At 33.4% G+C, this 25,553-nt stretch overlaps 1 protein-coding gene across 3 annotated transcripts in view; it reads right to left on the minus strand.

The window, feature by feature from the left end:
• Window positions 1-12,553: 12,553 nt before the first annotated feature.
• The window catches only part of LOC124543176 (homeobox protein caupolican), a 62,829-nt gene continuing 49,829 nt past the window's right edge, over window positions 12,554-25,553 (minus strand). For 2 of the 3 annotated variants that reach the window (XM_047121255.1, XM_047121252.1), the window contains exons 4-5: window positions 15,108-15,409; window positions 12,554-14,957 (exon numbers count right to left, since the gene is read on the minus strand). In XM_047121255.1, coding sequence (XP_046977211.1) covers window positions 14,446-14,957; window positions 15,108-15,409 — 814 coding nt within the window. In that variant the 3' untranslated portion in view covers window positions 12,554-14,445. The remainder of the gene's footprint in view (window positions 14,958-15,107; window positions 15,410-25,553) is intronic. The other variant, XM_047121254.1, reaches the window with a different exon arrangement.

Here is a 25,553-nt window from a genome sequence, read left to right on the forward strand (position 1 = left end):
CCGATTGGTTTACCTTTTGCGATCAGTAGGTAGGTACACAGAAAGAAGCATCAAAAAGTTGACGTTGTAAATTACAATCGATACAAAAAAAAGGTTTTAGATATAACTGCTAATATTATTTTTTATGATTTTAGTTTAGAGTCAATATATTTAAGCATTTATAAAAAAAAATCTATTTCTTCGATTATTCCGCTATAAAATTACATATTAAGAAAAAGAGCTTATAGTACAAGTTGTGAATCCAAACCTCTCATATGTTAAAATGTAATAACGTTCTTTTTACTTTTATAAGCAAAGTAAATTAAGTTGATATAAACTTATAAGCTGGCATAGACCTTTTATAACTTAGTTGTTACTAAGTTAATTACACGTTTAACGGTATATTACTAATATGTTCAAATAACGTGTGTATTATCTATACATAAAATTAAACACGTTTCCGATATTTGTACGTTGAATTTTTAATTTAGCGTTATTGTATTTATGAAGTATATTCATTTAGAAGTATGAATGAATGAATGAAATGTTTGCTCAGTAGGCACACGAAATGAAACAGCAAGCGAAGCAAATGCTGTTGCAGCAGAAACGTTAAATATGAACATTAAAATTTGAGACTTCATAAAAACTTCTCTTTAAAAGAAGTCTCAAGTTTAATGTTGTGGGTCTATTGCCTCGTACGTTATGTTCTGAGTGAGCGACACCGCGTTATTTCAGTAGTTCAATTCATTCGATAAGCCTATAAATACGCATAAGTCTGACATTTGACTATAAGCGCTAAATGATTCGCCATTTCACGTGAAACAGCCATCGTTTGTGTTTAAATGTTGTTAAGCCATCAAGAATCATTCGGAATATAATTAAATAATGTAATGTGTCAGCTTGGCAACGTTTTTATAATAGTAAATTACATACTTTGGATAATAATCTTAGTGGGTAAGGTGAATAGTTAATTCGAAATGCAGAATTGGGTAAATGTTTATTTTACGTTGAAATAATTTGGGATGAAATCAAGTTTAACAATTCCTCGGCCTACAAGCCGGTGTAGCCTTAAAGTAAAACAAGTGCTCGACAAAATAGAGAAACGAAGGAGTCTTCCTACACGTAACGCCATTAGCATTTTTATTACGGGACCCTAAAATTTACATTAAACATTTCATATAATTTAAAAGAGAGAGGCGAACGTCAGCGGATCTATTGTCTAATTAAAATAAAAATATCACTTTTACGACTGTGTACCTATTTCGAATTCATAAAAATTTAACTTAAAATATTTGTTATCTTAATAATTTCAACAATAAAACACTTAATGTGTTCCTTTATGGCGCACTCGAGTTAACTAAGCGCGCTAACACATTATAAAAGAACTCTTTACGTTTATTTTGTTCGCTAATAATATTATAATGTATGAACGCGGCGATAAACGAGATATAGCGACGTATAAAATTTGCGAACGGCTGGTAACCAGGGCGTGAAGTGAATTTTCATTTCACAGTTCGCTTATACGAAAGTGACCCTAAATTGCGGGCTCGCAGATGAATCTCAATTTGCATATTAACGAGAAACTTTGCACTGTCAATACCGAAAAATTACCGAGTCCGTGAGAACCGACAGCTGCCGTGCCGGCTAATCTAGCTGATCTTAGCTGTTTGTATTCGAAATCTATGATCTATTGCGCCATTAAACCTTTGCCAGCTTCCTGGATAAGAGTAAAAGCTTCGTCTGATCCATCAATATAAAGCTTTGAAGCTTTTTTTAATACCGATATTGTTTTATAGTAATTATAATTTTACGTTTCAATTAGAAGCCGGAATGATTTTGTTTATGGAAATCTTGGTGGAATGTGAGAATCTTCATCGAAGGTCAAAGGTTCAAATCCGGACATGCATGCATTATCACGTGTTCAAAGTTTGCGTTTATTATTCATCTTGTATTGGTGAGAAAAAAATTGAGATGAAGGATGTATGGGCCAGGTGGAATTCTGCAATTAGTGTATCTACCAACCTGCAATAAAAGATTTTTGATTTAAATATATATATGCGATATGTTTAACACAAAAACCTTGCTAGTTAATATCTCATAATTAACTTCAAAATAAATGTACGTATTTACATAACACAGAGGAAGTGAAGTGGAGACTTGATATTATGAATAGCATGTCATTTTTGTTTCAATTAAAGCATTCTACATAGATTCTTTTTTTATATTTGCAGGTAACCTTGGCAATTAAGATGTTATGACCCTTATGACTGTTGAAATGGCCTGTTCATAACAAGACGATATCTTGCAATTTGGGGGATTTATATCTGATGAATAAGTAGGTGGTATGTACAAGATGTTCCGTTGTTATCGCCTCATCTTAATATAAGTAACTTCACTATGTTATATAAGTATTTCTTGGCTTCTATATGATTTTTTAATGAGATCTTAAAACTGAAGCTAGATTTAAAAGGTTTCTAGGCTCAGAACAATTATCTCTTGACCTACTTGAGTGATTTAGCTCAGGGTATATTGCATTAACGTTTTCTGTTATATCCGATTCGAGCTTGGAATGGAAATAAATGAAAAAGTTTATTATATTTTATTCCAGTGACGTCAGAGTTGGACAAGAGTTATTCTCGCTTCGGTAGTAATTGATTTTGATATCATATTTTTGTTATTCCTAAGTGAAGGCTATTTTAAATTCGTTTTATTTCAATAATCGACGACCTCCGTGGTTGAATAGTGTGTCGATTTTCATGGGTACGACATTCTGAGGTCCCTGGTTCGATTTCCGACTGAGTACATGTGGAAAAAGTTTTCTATGTCGTCTCGGGTCTGGGTGTTTGTGGCACCTTCGTTACTCCTGACTTTCCACAACACAAGTGTTTTAGCTGCTTACATTGGGATCAGAGTAATGTATCTGATGTTGTCTAATATTTATTTTATATTTATAACGGACGTACAGCGAATTTTGCGTGAACACCAGTTTTATCTGTAAACTATAACTATAATATGTAATAAGTATCTCCAAGTCACTTACATGGATAAGGGTTAGTTTTACCAATTATGTATTTTATATAACAGTATGATCTAATGCAATCCAAAGTGCCGTAAGTCACCTGCAAAGTGTTTTTAATGGAAGAAACATATCAATACATAGAAAATACTATCGTTGAGAACAAAGACATAACAGCCCTTGAGCCTTAAGTTAGATTGGCTTAAATCAGCTTAGTGGCTGTTTGACGGTAGCATATGAGAAAGGTGAAACGGTACTTCCCAAGATGGGATAGAACAAAGCGATATCAAGTAAAACCTAGATTAAACAATATAAGCTATCTCCGTCGATTGGATCACCTAAGCCAATTTTAAAATGTTTTCCAGTGAACGTATTCTATCACCGACCGATGCAGCGACCATATCATCGATTGTGTCTTGGGGCAATTAATATCTGACCTGTTTGCTTTTGTATCGACGAAAATCTAGAAGCAGCTTTAACTTTGAAGGAATATGAAGTATAGAGAATTAAGATGTGGAATAAAGATTAAATCTTGCTTAATATTATAATTGGATTGGTGAGAAGGAAATGGCTTTTTATTTTGTTTATTTATAATTGCTTTATACAGAAGTTAATATTGATGGTATACTTATATTTTTGATAATAATTGAATATTCAATATGTACGAATTTTATAACGTGTTGAATGTTACCCTCTTGGTAATTGTTTAGCAAATTAATGCATTGGAACCCTGCAGGACTGTAATTTTTTTTAATATTAGAGTCTAAAGTATAAATTCTAATAAAAATATCTTATTATTACTAAAATTACGAAAACAATACCCCATCATTCTACTATGGTACTGGTACAATTAAGGAAGCGTTCTATAATTAATATAAGTAAGTAAAATAACACAAATTGTCAAAATTTCCTACGCAATACCAATTCCAAGTCACGGATAAGCCCAAAGCTTTTGAAATCAGGTTCCCGCACTCTGGATAAAGTGATTGGTTGCAATCGCCACTGCGCTGAATAGCCGCTTGACCGAAGACTATAAAGCAGACTCAACCCATAAACTGGTATGAGGATCGGCCAATTAAATCCCATGCGTGCTGAAAAAGATTTGTCGCAGTAACTTGTTGGGATTCACATGATATTATTCAATTATCGCGTTACTTGTGCGTGCGTTTTATTAATATACTCGTACTAACTTAGTCTTCTAGCTATTAGGATGTTGTACGAAAGTTGTGGGTTCAAATCCACTGATTCGACATGTGTAAAGGCAACTTCCATGGGGTGCTTAGGATGCCCTGTGTATCGATCGGGTTATTGATTTGTCCAATGGCTTCCTGTGTCTTAAATAAATTTATCTGATTCTGGACTCATTCGGGTATGAATGTATTTAAGAGATTGTCTATGAAATTAATCATCTTTGTCCAATTTTGAGCCGAGTTATTTCGTTACCTTTTTATATGTATATAAAATATGTCAATTTTTCCAACATTGAAAACATGTTTCGACCTTAATAAGCTTGCGCTCGATGGAAATCGCGTTCATAATATATTTGTTTTATTTTCATAAACCCAGTAGGTATAATTTTTGTACAATCAATGCTTTTAGCACATTTGATTATATTTCTCCAAACAGAATTATTAACAACTTTTGTTTTATGGATTTTATTGGAATATATATGCGTGAGAATAAAATGACGGATCTCATGCTATCTCGATGGTTTTTAGCGGAGCGATTAAGACAAGTAATGTGAATCAATCAGACGCATGTCCAAAAATTTAACAGCATCTCGAAAAGCGATCAGATTGCCATCGATCGACAACGAGTTTTAAGATTTTTAATAATGCAATCATATCAAAAAAATATAACCGATACGAGATACTGCTTAATGAAGCGTTGCCGCTCCTAATTGTTTTAATTACAATGTACAAATTAAGACGTCGCTCGCTCCGAGCCTGTAACAAAACATAATGCAACATTATTAATTCATGAGAGTTCTGAATACGCCAGTCCGTATCACCGCTGATTGAAGCACGGAATTAATTGTATTATGGATCAAAAAAGAAAACACAAACAAATGTATATTTGAATTTGAAATTCAAACAAAATAACATTTAGTCGGAATGACAAAACGAACTCTGGTCAGGATTGTTTTCGGAATACTAATATGGCTTAAAGAAGAAATAAAGAGTCGCATAATATTGTGTCGTATTTGTAATATGGACGTCGATAAATCATAGGGAACCGACTACAATCGTTCCGATGACATGGTATGTCCGCAAAAAATAATACAAGCTATCATTCAGATGGCCAGTAGAATTGGGTGGGAGGGACAGGGCTGAGGCTGCCTCGGATATTCCGATTATTCCAAGATATATTTTGTTCATACGATTTCGATGCCCTAAATAAAATATTTGTCCATAATTCAAAACCTAATGCTACCACCATAACGCCTCAAATACTAATTCTATTAGAGAACGTTACTTTGAGAGAGTTGTGTATTATTCGTAGAATGAATTGTATGTCGTAGGTAATTGACTATGTTTAAATATACATATTTTATATTCTTTGGTGGTAGGACATCGATTAAGTGAGAAATGAGAATTAAAATGTTATAAGCCGATAATTTCTATAAGGTTGATTTACTATTTAAAATGAAGACAACTCAATAAACGTTAATGATGTATGATTATTAATATCTAGATTGGTTTAGATATAACTAGTGATAACCAGTACAGTGCTTCGAAGCTTGGCGAGCGTTGTAAAAGACACAATATAAAACTATACCGACGATGCACTAATTATAATTGTTATTGATACTTAAATGTGAAAATTCATGAATCAATTATTTTGTTTCTATTTTATGTATTTGGTGTAACTCTACCATGAGTTATTGGTCATCGACTCCATCTTTAATTAATCGATAAACGGTAATTTTCAATGATCCTTAGAATCTAGGATAATTAATTTCCATTACTAAAATAGGTTGACATATATAAATTATCTATCAATTTATTTTTTACTTAGTACTTTGTCACCTTAGCCAATATTAATGCAGAATTACACCTCAATAGATTGCATAAAACTGGTTAAAAATTCAGTCAAAAGTTTTGATCTACGCATTTTTATATGTGAAATAAAATAAACATTAAGAATCACAACAAAAAAATCTGGAAGCTAAATCCCTTCATTGCATTTTTCCTAGCAATTAAATAAAGCTCAAATTTCCATCAGAAAAGTATCCTTTTCTATAACTAATCTTTTTTTTCTATTGTAAAAAAAATCTTTCTGTTTAGTTTGACATTTTTTTGTCTATTTTGTCTTTTTTTGCGCTCATTACAACATGGATGGATGGTTTACAACAATTTAAGCGAATGTCTTGGATTTAGATTAGAGTTTCATTAAAAATCTGGTTTTGTATTCCCAAAGATCAAGCTTACGATTTCTTTAAATAGCGTTCATGCGTTTAGTTAGTATTTTATAATATATGACAATTTACTAGCTTAGAAGCAAGTCATCTTAGAACCAGTTGCGTGAAATAGATGTGGTTCCTATTATTTTTGTTTCTGTAAGCATTTAGCTTGGTAATTGTGCTTTACGTCCTTGTGCTACTGTAATGGCATGTACTGTACCTAGATTACGGGTAGGTACTGCTTGGAAAAATATTTTAATATATAAATGTAATATAATTGCTGCTATTGTAACTCATACACAGGCTTATTATATTAAATCGTACTTCATCTGTTTTTTCTATACGAATATGATGTCACAGTAAAATGAAAAATCTAAATTATAATTATGTATAAGTTGTAACATTCAAATCATTTAACATTTTTATAATAATATCTCATTGTATCGACTGCAACCCTAAAAATGTATACATTTATTAAAAGCTTGGTTTCGCTAATACGATAACCATGTAGACACAGACGTACAATTTAAATTATGCATGTTCAATATAGTTGCATCGTTTTTGCCAACCTTAGCGAATCACGACGCAGACACGACAAAATACGATTATAAAATGTATGTTTATACAAAATTTAATCTCTAATTTATTTATCTATTGTATTAAAAGGACATTATCATCTTATCAATATGTTTTGATATATTAATACAGCTGCATTTGTAATAAATAAATTATATAAAAAATAATATAAATTTAGTACAAATTATGAGTAACGTGGTCTTGAATACTTTTTTTTATGGTATAGGTTGGCGGACGAGCATATGGGCCACCTGAGGGTAAGTGGTCACCATCGCCCATGACAATGACGCTGGAAGAAATATTAACTATTCCTTACATCGTCAAAGTGCCACCAACCTTAGGAACTAAGATGTTATGTCCCTTGTGCCTGTAGTTACACTGGCTCACTCACCCTTCAGACCGGAACACAACAATACTGAGTACTGTTGTTTGGCGGTAGAATAACTGATGAGTGGGTGGTACCTACCCAGACGGGCTTGCACAAAGCCCTACCACCAAGAAATACATAACAGAACAGAACATACGTTTTGTCTTAAATATGTGTTTTCGGTATAAGTAAGGTCATTGGAAGAGATTCTAAGAAAACGTTTCTTAGTTGTGTATCCTTTGAATGTTTAAAATTTGTAATTATAACAAGACAGTAGAATAATATGCGATATTAAATACATTTATGATATTCAACGATCTTGTTCTGCTGTAAGTTTTAAAAACATAAGAAATAAAATATTTGTTGTAAAAAGGAAAATTCATTTGTATAAATAGATACTTATAAAAACGAGTGGGTGGTACCCAAGAATCCCACTCATCGGATATCGTATCGATAAACAACAATGTTTAGTATTGTGTCCGATTAAATGTTCAGTAAGCCAATGGATCTACAATCACAGGGGACATAACATCCTCAAGGCCAGCACAGCATTGGCAACGTATAGTTTATTTCGTAGAGCGTTTGCCAGTGTACCAATCTGGTCAAAATACTATCTAATTATTAAGCTATTTCGAAATATGTTATTGGTGATTTAATATTGCTCGTCTGTACTTAGTTAGTACTTAGTTAAATTAGTTGAAGGTATGTAGTCAGTATACACTATATAGCCACATATATATAAATTTGCACTGGTGGATGATATTGGTCTTACTGAAATTCCGTTTTAGAAAGTAGAATCATTATTTGACAAATAATATGATATAATCTTTCGTATTATTAAAATTGTTTTCCATGATGATTAATAAGGAACAGGCATATTTTGATGTTAAAGGTCGTATAACACATAAGAGCACAGAGTAAAAACGAATTGAAACTCATATTTTTCCTTCAATAGCTTCTATGGTAAGTATTTTTTAAAGAATTTATGTTAATAATTTAAAAACATATCTTAAGACTTTTTGTCGCTATCAAATCGAATAAAATTTTTAGATACGACGTTTTTCTCTTCGATTACTTCAATGCTTCTTGCTAAGTTAGGGTCCAAAGATACTCATCAGGATTTGAAATCGAACCAATCAAATTTAAATGTTTATTCAAAAGACTTTTCACAGTGTTTTTGTAGTCCAGCATTATCAATATGTAGGGATGAGGGTTAGTTCAAAATAAGTGACATTAAACTCAGTTGATAATATAAAATAATAATATTAATGAATTTTGAAATTATGAATTCCATGCAATTTTTTTTATGAGATTTTTTGCTATCTGATAAAAATCGACATCTGTTTTGTCAACTATTTTGCACCGCGTACATTGTCAAATAATACATTTGAAATGAATACTAAAACTTGTATAGATTTGTAGTTTTATTAGATATATTGTATTTTAAATGATATTAATGTGGGAGAAGTTTTAGCATATTTAAAAGTATGCACACATTCCCCTGACGGTCCCGTCTCATTGTTTGCATCAAAAGAAAGAGCAAAACACCATTCAAGATGGAGATGTCCAATATTTTAGATCGCATAGCATTCGCCGGTACGGAATCGGAATTCCTTACTCAAGGATTCCCGCGATAATCGACTGAAAAACAGTCTATATATTATACAATTATAGAGTTCACAATGCAACGTAATCGTCTCAACAGAGACCGTATCGAGACGTTCAGACAACGTTTTAGTAAGCAAGTATGCAATAGATAACAGTATTTTATACTAATTCCACAAACATGAGCATAACTTACAAATTTTCGAACGTGTAAAGTCGGAATGATACTGCAGGAGCCTCCAGCGACATGTGCGCTGTGGAAATTATGAGCAATCAAGTCGTTTATTGTGATATTGACTCTTGCCCGTCATCGGCTATTAAGATTTCTTTGTTACAGAAACATGTTGGACTATTTACACAACACGTCGTTCGGACGCCTTTTTTTAGAAATAAAACCGACCTTTATCGAGTTTCGGTCAGTGTTCAAATGAATAAAATGTTCAAGTCACTAGCGACGTTAGATTTGCTTTTAATACGGAACGTTCGATGGCTTTATTACGAGTGAATGACGGACGAATGGTACGGAGTGGTGGTAACAATACAAGCGTCTCGAGGTGACAATGACACGTGATTGGTGTGAGAGTTTGTAATTGAAATGAGAACTTAAACATGTACGAATGAGTCATCATCTAAAAATGTTGATTGGCCTTCGATGCCCCATTCATATTGCACAGATTCGATCAATAGCGGCCGGCACTCAAATAGTGTACCGACAGTCGTTGGCTTATTTTTCGAAGATATAACTTCCCACGGCTCGCTGACCGCTCTTGTAACTTCTTTAGCCGTGTTGTATAAACCGACATACAAGATTTCAAGACATTCGATACAGAAAACAGCTACTTAGAAATCATTGGATCTATTTACGTATGAAATATTATATTGCGTTCTTAAATACGCTTCGAAGAGAGTTAGTTGTGTTTATTTCGAAAGATATATAGAGATATGATTAATAATAAAATAGTATGCTGTCATTTGTACTGTAGGCGTATCGCGACTTTAAATGCATTTCGAAACATGAATTTTTAGTTTATTAATAAATTAGTCATTGCCTCGGATTAAGCTGATTCGCTAGTTGAAATGATATATACAATAAGTTCGTATAGGTTTAGGTCTTCATTATTCTATTCAGTCACGAAGGCTTGCCCCCCCAATTCTAATTATTATTAAAGATAACATTAATTATATTTTTTTGCTGTCTGTACAGTCTTGTCACGCACACATGAAGAAGCCATCTTGTAAGTACGAGCGTCACTCCTACTAACGCACACCGATAATTTAAACGTGGAAGGGCGCGCCTTCGTCAGTCAATAATCACGATCGGAATGAATTGTTCGCTATGTGCTACGTCATTGCGTACAAGAGGTCGAAAGGATGGCAAATTAATTCGTGTACTGTGTAGATGTGTAAATTTGTGTAAGAAATGATAAATAAACGTTCAATGAAGCGGACGCGTCCTATCAAATTACTATATTTGTATTTAACTATGGAGACAGCAAAAAACTAAGAATGATTATAATTTTTGGTGTTTTTGTCATTTAATATCAAGATTAAAACATACCTCACCGTAAATGTATGTAAATGTCCTACTGCTGGTCTAAGAAATAGATTCATCAGATAGATTAGGAGATTAATTATGAACGTAAATTTTGGTAATGCAACCTCATTGGTGTCGTAATTTATTCTAACTACATATAAGATCACTGGACACAATAAAATTGGTGCAAAACAAGTATTTTAATAATATATTCTATTCAGTGAAATCATTGTATCCAACCTTCTTATTAATATTATTAATTAACACCTTCTAAGAATGTTTAATGTAATGTGAGTTGTTTTTTGATTCAGTACAATCATTCACAGTGAAAAACAGTTATACATTTGTTACAAAAGATACATATCGTCGGTTGAGTGGAAGAAAAGCCAAAGCGCCAAATGGTTCTATTTAAAAAAGAGGCTTAAAGTTTTTATATTAAGTCTCATTTTTTAAAATACCATTTTGCGGATTTAGACTTATTTCATTACCGCTTAAGATGTAATTAATATTTAATGTGTACTACTTCATTAATGTTTTTGTTACTTACTTGAGTTTTAGCATGTATGTACGCGTTGCATTTTTCTTAACATATGTCGCCATCTTGAAAATCTAAGTTTCAATGTAGATCGATAACTAGACTCAACGTCTAGTTAGCTATTGACAAATGAATTTGTGTTCAAAGTAGTTTTAATAAATATTAGTAGTTATTCAGCGAAAATATTTTTATCTCAATTAAATTATATCTTTGTTAAATTGTAAACAGGAATCCTCTTTAATTTTCTGCACATTTGATTCTGCACAAATGAGGCCAAAAACATTTTACCAATTTCTTTATGTGTGACTATTGTTCCATAATCACTTGGACAAAAATATGCTTACACTGTTTATGTATAAGATATACTTAGTTGAATTATAAATAAACGGTATTCTTTCTTTATAACTTATAAATCGATCATTAAAATCACACAAGCGTTAAAACAGGACGGATGAAGGTTATAGAGCAGTTCTGATGAATTCCAGTATAATTCCATCACGCCCTTCAACACTATCACAGGCCGGGTTTCACACGATTTGTTTATTTATATAACAAATGCCTTTCATCTGCTCTACGTGACCAAATATTATTTATTATCGAATTGATGTGTATTCAATGAATATTGTCTCGGCGAATTAAAGTATGTTTTGTCACGGTATATTCGTCTGAATTCAGAATAATATTACTAAATAAATTATAATATTTTAACTTATTATATGTGACATATAAATTGTGGCATTTACGAAGAATATAGGATACAGATTATATTTCTAATAAGTATTAGATATTTATAAGATTCAGTGTCAGTTAAACTTTAGTAAGTATTTATCCAATCGATTTGTCTGTTCTTATATCAACAAACAAAGTCGGGATATATAGCGAGTGACGAACGACATATCAGCCCTGTTGACGTCAGCCGGACAGTCACATCAAACGTGCGCTATGATTTATATGTATTTGTTTGTCGGCTTAGTTATAAGTGGGAAAATTTGTGTATTCTCATAATAAATACTCGAAGCAGAGCCGACTTTGATGTCTAATTGGGCACAAGGAATTTACTTAGACGATATAATTGACGACTGATTTACAACAGCAGAGCCAAGGATACATGCAGTAATTACTAATATTTCCATGCGACTTCTCATCCTGTTGTTATCATGTCTGTGTTTACAGTGTTTTATTTTTGTGACGGTACTTGGAACTATTTTAATTAATTTAATTTATTCGATGTGTATGCGAATGGAAATGGATTCGTGGATCGGCTTTTTCGAGTCTTTAATTTTTTTGTTCCAATAACTTTAGTTTTGTCATATATAAGTTTGTTCTTGATTTTGTGTTATTTTTTTAAGTACTGTAGTTGTGTCTTATTTTTTATATATGTGATAAATTAAAATAACTTAATCATAAAGGAAATAAAGAAATTAAATATGATTTGTGTTGTAACTGTTTTATGATTTAATATTACAAGATACATCCTTCTTAAACTAATAACATATCGTGTGGAGGTTCGAGGTTTCGACGACAATGAAAATCTGGTATTATTTCTGTATTAAATTTTATTGCATCTATTCACACACCTTTCGGAAGAACGGTCAAGGACAATGAAGCTAACAAAATACAATTACAAACAATACATATCCTAAATAACTTAATTTGCGTAGGTATCAGGATTCATATAATAGTTAACATTGAAATAAACGTAAAACGTCGATTAATACTCGATATTATTCTAACACACAGAACTATCATTGTTATACGTAACGTAGAAGAAAGTAACTTCATCATTCCACATATCGTGCACATGAGAGCTGTACGCCGATGCCTACACTTGCACGTTAGTCGTAACTCGGTGCTTTGCACAAAACTTTACACTGAAATAATTGTGGCGTACAATCGTACATCCTAAACGAGTCTATTCCTGTAAGTCCTATTATAATTCACGACGCGACATCGATGCGACCGCGTCACGATATCCAGTAGTAACTAAGGTACAGCTTCGTATGTTACTGAGTGATTTATACATATGTCGTGACTGTCGAAGTGTTATCGTGCAAGTGCTGACATACGTTTTATAATCTATTCCATTCTTCCGCTTTTTATATACATCAAAAGGATTGCTAATACAGAAAAATTATTGCGTTTACCTTTCTTAAATATTTATGTTACCAGTATATACTTACAACAGTGACGTATGTATGTACAAAATTATAGACTCAATTTTGGACTTTCAGTCTCTACATTATTGAAAAAAAAACAAACATATTTTACAGTGTCGGGAACAAACCGTGATTATACCTATACAATATTTTGTTACAAATATACAAGGTCATTTGTATTTTTTTTTCAGGACAAACGGGTCTATGACAACTTTAAATATTCGTTGATATTTATATTATAAGAACAATTATACGGTATTCGTTTTAAAAGTAGATTTTTACAATGTTTCATTACTCGCTATTAATCTCTTACATTTATTGAGTGTGATACTGTATCTAAATTTATTCACAATACAATGCTTGCTATTGCTTTACTCCGCTAACATTTTGCTTCGTGATAAATTCAAACGATGACGAAATGCGAATTCGAATCGTCAATAATAACTATTATAATAAGTGATTTATTTATAGTAAACAATTTTGGATTATTAATTAAATTTTCATATTTTTTATTTGTTCCAAAGGAGATTCAATACGCCAGATAAAACTGTTTTCGTAGCTAAAAAATGACTTATAAATTAAAATGCTTCCTTCTATAATGACGTTTTTAATCATATGTTTATCATAGACGATCATAGTCTTCTGACTAGAAATGAATCTATACAGATATCTCACAATCTGCCATCAGTATTTCTTATATTAGAATAGTACATTAAACGAAACATGTTACAGCTACTGACCTCGTACCAATAAATATTAAAATTCGAATCGTTAGATATTTACCAAACTATCAAACAAGAGATAAACTGGACGTAATTAGGCACTAAATATAAGGAGAACGTTTCGAAAAAAATAATAATTTACACTCTACATATGAAATAATAATCTAAAACAGTGTCGTTTACCTAGAGGAAACATAACACATATTAATACCTATTTTTTTTATGAAATCACTTCGTTTAACCACTTCCAGTAATAACTACGCAACGTGTCGCAAGGTCCAACTCGTAATAGCACCTAGTATTGTCGGTCGGTCGGCGCGGACGCAGCGTCGACGTAAGCGAGATGTCAACCTCACGTGTCCACTATCACAAATCTAAGCTTCTCTACCGGTGCATAAATTATTTATTATCACGTATATACGTATGTATATATATATATTTATATTTATAGGTCGATATTTACAGACGTGATGCCGTCAAAGCCGTTGCGGCGCTCGTCGGCCGAGATCGTGATTATTGTCGGTGCGCCAGCGGCGGGCGAAGAGCAGGCGGTCAGGCGCGGGACGGGGGCGGCGGCTCGGCAAGCGACGAGGTCGAGGACGAGGACGGGGAGGGGGCGGGGGGAGCGGGCGCGGGTGCGGCGAGAGCGAGGGAGCGCGAGTACTCCAGCAGCGCGTCAGCGGGGTGAGTCGGCGGGTAGAGGCCTCGGTACAGTTCCGGTCGGCTGTAGGGGTGTGCAAGCCGGGCCGCCGCCGCCGCCGCTGCGGACTGGTAGAAAGCAGACGCAGCCGACGGTGGTGCTGGCGCTTCCCCGTCTTTGCTGGCCATGTCAGCGAGTGACCATATTCTGGGCTTAGCTGAGGCTGGTGTACTTCCAGGTGGTGCGCGTGATGGTAAATGCTGGTATGCTGGGTGAATAGGTCTTTCGTATGGCTCAGGCGATTCCGGTCCACTATCTGCACGTGATTCTGACCATTCAGATTCCGTTCGTTGCCCCAACAGATCTAGCCTTTGCTGGGGTCTATCGCCATCCTCGCTGGATCCAGTGCCGGAGTCTTTTCCATCTATAAAAAAGATTTTTAATTAATAATATTGAAACATAAAGTAACATCTTATATTTAAAATTCAAACTGTTATTTCTAATGTACTGTGGATTAAATTAATATAAGAAACATTGTGCTATTAATAACTATTTATCTAAAGGGGAAACCTACCCAAAGCATCCTTTCCGTCATTACTTTTGTGGTCATCGTCGTCATTATTATTGTCATCATCGTCAACCCTGTTCCTCGGCTCCCAGGTCATCTTGTTCTCCTTCTTGAGACGTCGGCGCGCATTCGCGAACCATGTGGACACTTGTGTTAGAGTCATCTTCGTGATGATGGCTAGCATTATCTTTTCGCCCTTAGTCGGGTACGGATTTTTCTTATGCTCGTTGAGCCATGCTTTGAGCGTGCTCGTGGTTTCTCTGGTTGCATTTTTCCTCCTTGCGCCGTTCAAATCCATTCCGTATCTGCTGACAAACGATCTCATTAGAAAAGTCTAATTAAACATTAAAAAAAATTAAACACAACTGTATCAAAAATAAACAATGGAATAGATTTATTCCAAATGAAACAATAAACAATGCACAGCTTTATGGCAAAAGAGATTTGTCGATCTGTTTAGTAAATGGAAGCACGTTCATTAACATTACGTGATCATCAAACCACAATTATTTAGCATCTAGACGACGCAGCGTAACTAAAGTTTAAGGTGGGCACAAGCGTAAATGGCGTAGTCCGATTTGGAAGAGATTTGAGATAACTTGGGTCGTGACCGCCCTCCGCACGCCTCGCCCTCCCACCGGCGGGCCAATGAAAGCGCCATGATAATTGAAATCGAGATAAGCCATCGGCTGCTGTCCTGGCGTTAAGCTGCAGCTTATCTGTTAGCCCCGTACGCATTCGCTCGCAGACCACGCACCCATATACCGACTACTATCTTTATTACGATGCAAAGCCCGTATCATTATTCTATTAAGATTAATGTTCACGATGAAGGAAATCGGTTGAATTACACTTTTTGAGAAATTGATTAAGTGAAAACGATCGAGAGGCGAGATGTGAACGTTATTTTTTTGTCCGTCTCGGAACATGATCGAGCGTCTTAGTCGCAATGATTTAATGCAATATAACGCTCCATAAATAAGAAGTTAATTAACAAAGCGATTACTGGTTTAAGACATTATTCCACGGTTCGTTTGAATTTTATATTACTCGGTGAAGATTAGCGCAAACACTGCCGTCCATATGCCGCCAATGCAGCATTGTTTGTAGCCGAGAAGGGTGGAAAATAGGGATGAGTACTATGGGAAATTAATAAAACTGTCACTTAAATCGCAGAAGTGACAGGCTGCGCCCCTCGCCTCGAAATGCTGCACGCGACTATGAGCTCTGTCGGGTTGACATAACGACGTATTTCCAAAGTTCGATCGGACGAAATGAACTCGGCCTCTTTTGTTAAGTTTGTTGTTGACTTAATTCTCGCCCTCCATCGGATGAGATACTCGTAAATAAATATGGAATGGTATATCTTTTTCGTTGGCGCTCCATTATCAAGTGGCCGGATTTAATAAGCCTCAGCCATCGAACCGCGACAGACGGTTCAGCGTTAACAGTAATTAAAGAGGCGGCTGCTATACGATGATTTGTGGATAAAACAACGCTCGAGCTTCACTTAATGACTCACGGGCTATGAATGAACTAACATTCACAGAATTGAAACGACAATGCGAAAGTGGAGCGACGGAGCTTAGGCGTACTCCACAAACAAAAAAACCTTCATTTATCCACGGCGTGCCACTTTCATGGCATCCGCGCTCGCGGGGATGGCTCGGCTTCATTTTTTTATTATTTCGCCTTCAGGGGGTGTTTCACCCTCGCCCCTATGCCTTCAATTAAACGTCTATGTAGCTCGCCACCTCTCGCTTCCTACTTGAAGTCATAAAAATGAGATAAACATAAAAATATCATTCTCACCTATCGCCGTTATTGCGAAATCAACGCGCTACAGTTTCAATGATCTTGACACGGCAACGGATCGATCGCGGGGGAAGATTGAGGAAAAAGTTGAGAATTAAAGGTCGCCTTGTTTTGTTATCATTGTTTAATGAATTTCAGTAATACTTTCTATGTAATATCCTGCTTACATTGCAAACTTCGTAATTACTTTTGATAATTGCATGACCGATCAATTCATTATTATCAATAAGATTTACATTTTGAAAAGTTCAAACGTCAATCAAATTTTAAAAAGAACAGTTCTGTTATCAATTGCGTGTTGAAATATTTTTTTATAGTTTCCTATCTTTCTAGATTAATACCAGCAAAGACAATGTTATATCATGAAAAAAGTGTTTGCAAGAACTTGTGTCGTACAAAAAGTGTAGAGTTACTTTGTATTTTTTAGTAAAATGAAGTGTTAAACAGAAAATATATTATATTTTCCGCGCGAATTTTTTTGTTTAAGAAAGAAGTTATGAATTTAAATCGAACACGCCAGTATTAAGTTTTCATACGAGGAATATAATTAGGCTGTCTTGAATTGGATAAGTGTGTTTACTCGCGATCAAGATGTATTTATTTTTTTAGCTACGCAGAGATACAGCGGTTACTGGTTGTGATTTTATTATAACTATAACTGTTTCATTGGTCTGGTAATTCATTTGTACGGTTACATCATGAGGTCACAAATTCGAATTTAGAATAAAAGTGCTGCTGGAATTTAGAATAAAAACCCCTCCTTTCCCATTAAGCAGAGGGTTTGGAACATATTCCACCACGCTGTTTCAAAGCGGGTTGGTGGAATGTAAATGTAACAGAATTTTGATGAAATTAGACACATGCAGATTTTCTCACGATGTTTTTATTCACCGCCGAGCACAAGATGATGAACATAAATTACCCATATAGATATAGGGATCTTTGTGTGGATTGAACCCGAAATCATCGGTTAAGATGCATGCGTTCTAACCACTGGGCTATCTCAGCTCGAATTTTGAGTGGTTAGCTAAAAATATTGCACCATTAAGCTTATTAAAACGATTGGTTCTATATATGTATTTTCTAGAATAGAACATATATGGCATAGACAAACTATATCAGAAAAAAAACAGAGAGTTGACTATTAAAAAAAGTTAATTGCATTACATTAAAAATGTATAAAAAAATCAAAATTATAATTTTATATAAAAATATAAGAAAGTAACCATTTACATATAACGGTCGTAATATCTATATGTTTATTGTTATATATTTAAATGGAGAATTTTTATATGAAGTTATAGTTGTTGTTATATCTAGACTATGATAGAAGACTGTATCAACGATGTTCGGGGAACCGTGAACTTTATTTGTTCTACCACCTTTACCATTTTGTTTTTGTAACTAAAAAAAACTCTACATTGTGCTAATACTGTTAAGAATTAACGCGAAATATAAAACAACTATTATTTACTAATAGCTGTAATATATTAGAGTATTAATTAAGGTTTGAGAAAGAAAAGTGTTTTGTTTGTTTAATTTATAGGACTTTTCAACTTAAGTTTATTGAGTTTGAACTCGAGAATATTACTAATCATCAGCTCATGTCACTTAAATTGTATTTATATGATCGGTTTTTGTACATGTGCTGCAAATTCAACGCGGTTGTGATTTTTATAAAGTTTTTATATGAAAGCCAGACTATTAGTTCGTTCCTTGAAAACTGAAATTGATGATTGACTATGACGGATTGTGTATAGAAAATAGTTTGAAGTGCAGCCACTGGACCGATCTCCTACACGTGCCTACTGCAACATGATTATTGATTAAACTAATAACAAAAATTATACTATTTTACTAAATTAATAAATAAATCATATTATTCATTAAAAGAGTACTTTTTAGAAAGAAACGCGTGGAGTTAGGCTCGGGTTCCATCATAGGACACTAATTACTGTAAATAACAGCATTGTAAATGTGTTTATTTGAAAAGAGCAACTATGCGAGTATCTTGCCGTTTTTTCTTGCTAGAAGCTACTTTCCGAAACGGTGGTAGTATTTAATTAATGACGATTCAAAAACGCTTCATTGTGAATATTACTTGAATAAAATTGATTTGATTTTGATTTCATTTGATTTGATATACATGACATGATTTCATTTATGGAGTACCAGACTTAATAATTGAAGGTTGTAGGTTCAAATCCGGGCAAGCAGTATGAACGGTATTTATCTCGTTCTCAGTGGCGAAGGACAACAGGGTGCATTCAAGCAGTGTGGTTGATTGCAGTTGGCCTATCATAACTTCTTGTCTTGGGGTCAAAGCTTAGGTTGTGCTGATAGAAAATTATTGAGATTTTCAGTCAAAAATCCTCAGTAGTAGAACGTCTAGAATTTGGAGTTCTATACACTCCCTTGCTTTGGAAAGAAGGTAACAGAATTGATCCTGAATTAATTAGATTTTACTAGTGATTGCATTATATTTGGGCACGCACTTAGACATTATTGTATGGCTTTCATAGTTGTCAACCTTATGATAAGCCGCCGTGGTAGTATCCACTATCAATTAAGATGCCTCTTATTTATTCACAGCCTCTTATTCATCACCAACATCATTTTTGAATTAATGCTAAACTTTTCACGTTGGTTTGGATTTGAATTAAAATAGATAAAAACAATAACTGTCAATTAACAAATTAAATTATTATTTCATATCTTCCGTATTTATCACTTTTATAACGGAAAGTAAATGGAATGGTCAATAAATGTGCGTCTATTTTGCAGTGACCACATGATTGTAGTTGCGGACAAATTATAATAATAAATACAATTCGACAAGCGAATTTCAACTTTACACTGATGAAATTAAAAGCGTTGTTGACGAAAGATTGTTGTATGACTTGAGTCGTAAGTGGCAAGTGGGTAGAATTCAGCCTCGAGGCACTGTAATACAAGCTTGTTTCGATGCGAAGATAACGCATTTTGAACTAAATTCCAATGTGATAAGATTTAGTTTTGACAAATTACAAGTTACAAGACATTCTGTAACAATGTTTGAAAAAGGAATCCAATGGAAACTTTGCCTATTGTTTATTTAATGCTGATGTAAGTCTCTGGAAGTCATCTCCTTACATTCGGAACCATCTATAGAGCAGCTGATTGTAACCAATTGTTTATGCGAAAACAATATAAGTTACTTTAAGTTACATAATTTTCAAATACATATAGCGAGTTATACAAAAGTATCACAAATGAGGTCGAATAACATACCACCCTCAATTTTCAGTCTGCTAATGTTTTCTTAAAAATTAAAAGTGAATTCAACTTTTAATTAAAAACTAATTACTTCTAAAGCTTCGTTAGAGAGTTCTGCTTTCGTATCTCCGGTTAGTTTTCATCACTGGTTTTATTTCAGAAAAGTTTTCCCAAAATCGGTTCGTAAGTTATAATATAATGGTCACCCTAAAGTCGATTTTTATACATTGTAGTGTATACATATGTATATGTATTGACATTAAAAGTGGTGAATTACAAAACTTTGATTTGCCTTGACTGGACATATTTTTCATTATAAATTTATTTGTTCAATAAATTTATTTATATTCAAAGTTTATTGAAAGAAAACTCTTCGTTCTGCTTATTATTAAATAACTAAAAATTTTCAACAATCTTTCGAAGCTACGCTTCAGTAGTTTATTTATGTTCAATGAAGTTTATTCAGAATTTATATTATGTTATTTTAGTTTGATGTGTTGAATTGTAGGTTGTGTAAATAATATCGTTCGAGTGACATCCAGGGAATATTTATATTGAGTTTAAAGGAAATTGTATCTAATGCACATTATACTAAAATAGTAAAGCAATGAGTAAAATAGTTAAGTTTTAACCATGCGTGTTTAATGGGTTTGATTCTTGTCATATCTTGAATATATTAAATTTAAGACTTTATCATAAAAAGTATCACATACATTACATTTTGTAAAATTAAATGTTTATATGTAAGCTATTTTAATACAACAAATCATGTAATCTTCACAGCGCTACTAAAATTACCCATAATGTGTTTTTAAATAGAAAAAAGAGCATGCAATTAAAAACGCTGCCGGCGATAAAAGTCATGGCGACACATTGTGTCATTTAGCATAAATGAAAAAGATACGAACAAGTTCAATGTAACTGTACACCTTCTAGTAGCGAGTGCCGCATTGCCGACTCACGTAGGCAGAACGAAACCGCCCCAGCATATTGGGTTACCCTTACAATTTGAAATTACCATTGACATCGTCGGCACCCATATAAAACTACACGACAAGATATTTTGTGAGGTAATAGACGTACACCTTTTCCTTCCACTCCAACGGGTTTATCAGTCCGATGACACACGGCCTATGAAATTAAAGACTCGTCCTAACTGTCGTTGACAGGCTCGTGTTAAGAATTTGTCGGAGATCGTAAAGAAGATCGAGTTACTTGTTCGGCTAGACATCATGTTACGAGGCCGTCTATGGTGAAAATCTAAATGCTATTTTTTAATCATCGACTCGGAAAAAATATCCCTTCGACTAACCGAACCGAAACAGCGAACACAATTTCCCAAAACGAATAACTCACATTGCCTTTCAGGCGACAATAAATAATTCGGTTCGTAAAAATGGTATCCGATAAAGCTAATTATTCGTCGTCGTAATATCGAAATGAGCTCACGCAAAGGCCAATCTCGGGTTATGGGGGAGGTTTAAAAGGCAGTACACAGGTAGTAAATATTGTCGGGTAGATATCGCGGTTTGGGCGCGCCGCACAAAATCACATAACGAGCCAACGACGCGCTGTTACGGCCCACCGCACGAGTACGTATCCCGTATATGATACACACGACTTATGGCCCGCTCATACCCTTAATAGTAGGATTGTAATACGAACCTGCAATCCGTATAATATTTTCGGACGCATGTAAATGGGCCAATGGGTAAGTTGGTACGTTTTTGAGAAGGGCGTGTTATCAGGACTGGGCGGCGCGTTTCGTGCGAAGCCAACCGTTAACCCACCACCGGCTGTCAACACCCATACTGGTTTTTATTTTAAGGGTGTCTCTTTGTTATTCGGTGCGATTTCCGTGTGTGTTGCGTGTGTAAACGAAATTCCCTCTCGCTATCAATAATGCGCTGTGTTAACTGAGCTGCACGTTAATACTCTACAATTTAAGCAATTGTTAGTTTTTTATAGATTACATTCTTGATTATAGTGTACACGCGTACTTTTAGCGTACACGCTTTATTATTTCAAGAACACGTAAACAACTACATAACATATATATGTATATAGTTGTCTATAATGTTGTACATTTTCCTTTTGATTGACGTAGAGTTACTTGTTATTGTTTTATCGAATAAGAATATATTTGTAATCTAGTCAAATCATTTTTTGAGCTATATTTTTTGTGTTAAATTGTTGTAGAAGTATAATTCAAAACCGAACTACCATTTTAACCCTCATTGAAAAACAGACACGAATAATTTAAATAAAAAAAAAAACTGATATAAAATTAGATGTAACTTACTATTGTTTGTAAGGCGCCTTATTTTACGAATCAATATTAAAACCGTTTACCTATTTAAGCGCTCATAATACAGAGATCAGATTGTTTCAGTGAAAGCTGAACGAGATGATCTTGAGTACGAGAAAATAGGACATGAGAAATACGTAAGATGAAAATTCGATCGCGTTTATAATAATCTTTACTAAAATTAGAATTGAGAAAGTAACTCTGTTTGTCTTTTTATTATGATGAAAACTTATATGTAACACACGAGTGACACCGTGTCAAAAAACTAGTCGATTATAAAAAATAAAACATAAAACAATCTGTGTGTTCCGATTAACGAAAACAAGAAGCATCGCTGTTACATTATCTGTGGCAAATTATTTTTCTGTTTAACTCGCATTTGACCCCAAGAGTGATAAAGATGTCTATACATATATAGAACATTAATTAATTTAACAATAACAGAATGCGATAATAATGCGGTAGGTACGTCGCTCAATGATTACGCTTTACGACCAATGTCCACACGAGTGTTTAATTATTGTCTTTACATATAATTTAAACATAATATCAAGAGGGAATAAGCACAAAACGTCCAGTTGTAACACAGTTATTCTTATTTTATGTAATAATAATAATTTTAAAATTAAATAATTCGTTAATTACAAAGCTAAGGGCAATTAATTTAAATATTTTCTTATAAGCACTTCTTATATCGTCATTATGTTTCATTAAAAACTCATGAAATCATTAGCAAAGCGCTTTACTAAATACTGATCGCTCATTGGTCGCGTATTACGTCATCAGCTGTCAACAACCAATGATCATTCAGATTAAACACAAATTTACTTTGATAGGCGTTTTAGTATCTAGCTAATTAAACTAGAAGCACATTTACAACATTTCGTAAAATAAACACAATTCGATTTTCGAACACTTTTTTTTTTAATTTCCTATTAAAAAAGGTTTAATTAAAACTAAATCGGTAAATATCTCTGGTTTATTCGCGTGTAAAAAAGCCTTTAAATAGATACGTACAGTGTTTGAAGCGGCTTGTAACTTCAATTAATCTCTTTAGTTTAATCAACAATGTATTAATTTTTATCTCATAGCGGTTCTTTGTTTTACGTTCACAGGGATCAAAAAACGATTAGGGTAACAAACTACGGGTTCTAATGCTATACAGTGCTATGCTATATACAACCAGTATCACCTCTCTCGTAAATAGTTTATCGACTAATCTAAATTCAGAAATGAGGCTATTGGTGTTTATAGTATAGGCTATACTTTTTGGGCTCAGGTCAAGTTAATTTATTTTCGAATGCATATTAAAGTGCTCGATATTTTAAGCTACGAATCGACATTGACCATTAATTTTCTCTCTATAACAAGAATGAGATATTGATTTTACCAAATTTAAAGGTCAATTTTAATAAAAGGTTTATCTTTTATGTGTTAAAAACAATTTGTTAAATTCTTAGATAATTATCTATTAGAGTATTTTTTGGGTGTAATCGGCTCACATTATTTATTCTAGTAGGCATAATTTTGAGTTTACAATTAGAAATACTTCCAATATGTAACGTGAATAGTTACAAGTTATCTGGTTTTAACCAGTTATGACTGGTTATGACAGACTAGCTAATATGATGGTGAATTAGCATCTTAACGCTCAGGTGAGCTGTTTAATAATGTTACAAGGGTCGATACATTGTCACTGGCATATTACGTTACCTTATATGGCTGAGGAAAATAAACAAGCGTTATAAGTAACGTTGCACAGTGGTCGACAAGGTTTACTAACGCCTTCTTTGCCATTGAAAAAAAAAAACAATTTCACCGTAGTCACTTAGTAATTGCAATCAGTTTACCGATATAATCCATCAAATTTAATCTGATCATTTTTTTTATTGTATTACCATAATAACAATGGTAGTTTTTTTACCCTATAAATATGGCATGCGAAAATGCATCGGTTATCTGTGGCTGGCTTTCATTAGATAAATATATTATAAGAAAGCATTTTTGATGCCATTGAATATATGTTAAATAATTTCATTATTTTCTCCGCTTTCAAAAACATATAAAGATGATACGTTAAAAATAACAGCGTGAGATTGATTAAAAGTTTTATAAATATAATCAAGATAAATATATCCGTTCGGATATAAAAATATGTTTACAATAACATATGCAGATAAAAATAATGTACATATGATTCGCTGTGTTCAACAACTATTTATTTTAATACCTTTTTTATGGCTCATAACAATTTTAATAATAAAAGAATCGTTGACGATCCGTATGTACAAGCCTTGTCTTGTTCTCATTAATACACAATGTCTTGATATTTGTTGATTAATTAAATTTATTATGAAATAAACAATGCGATTTCATTATTATCATTCATGTATTTATATAATAATTATGTAAAAGCTTTTTAGATGTATATTAATCAATCAAGGCATCTTAGAAAAATATATACAAATAGTTGTTGTATATTATATAAACGACTAAAACTACTAAATTAAATCGAACTGTTTTCTACGTGTATTCTTTATCGCGCGTGACATTTTACATCAAAGCACAGATACCATTAAAATTAATCGTTATAATAAATGAAATATATCGAAAAAAAAAGCAACCTAGTCATGTACAAGACTGTGTGCATTATTACAGCTGTTAAAATACGATTAGAAGAACTTATTGAGGAAAATACATTATTAAACAAACATGTATTAAATATATAGCCTTAGGGGAAATAATAATTACACTGGATTGTATTATATTCGAAAATATTGTATATTTCATATCGATTTTGTTGAATCGATCGTTAATTCACTATAATAATGCCACTTAATATAAAATAGGTGAAAGTGAGTTCGTTTCTCATTTAAGTCTTAAATACTAAACCGATGAGCCTGTTATGCATACGAGTTGTCAGCGGCAATCAAAAGATCACATGGTACCACCTGCACCCGCCTCGAACGCGCATGTACGCGAACTAGTATAAAAATAAAGGGATATATTTGTTTTGCAGTCGCAATATAGCTAAAAAGGTAATTCTTTACAAACTTTATGTAAATCGATTTCAT

This window comes from Vanessa cardui, chromosome Z (assembly GCF_905220365.1).
Source record: "Vanessa cardui chromosome Z, ilVanCard2.1, whole genome shotgun sequence".
NCBI classification, from domain to species: Eukaryota; Metazoa; Arthropoda; class Insecta; order Lepidoptera; family Nymphalidae; genus Vanessa; species Vanessa cardui.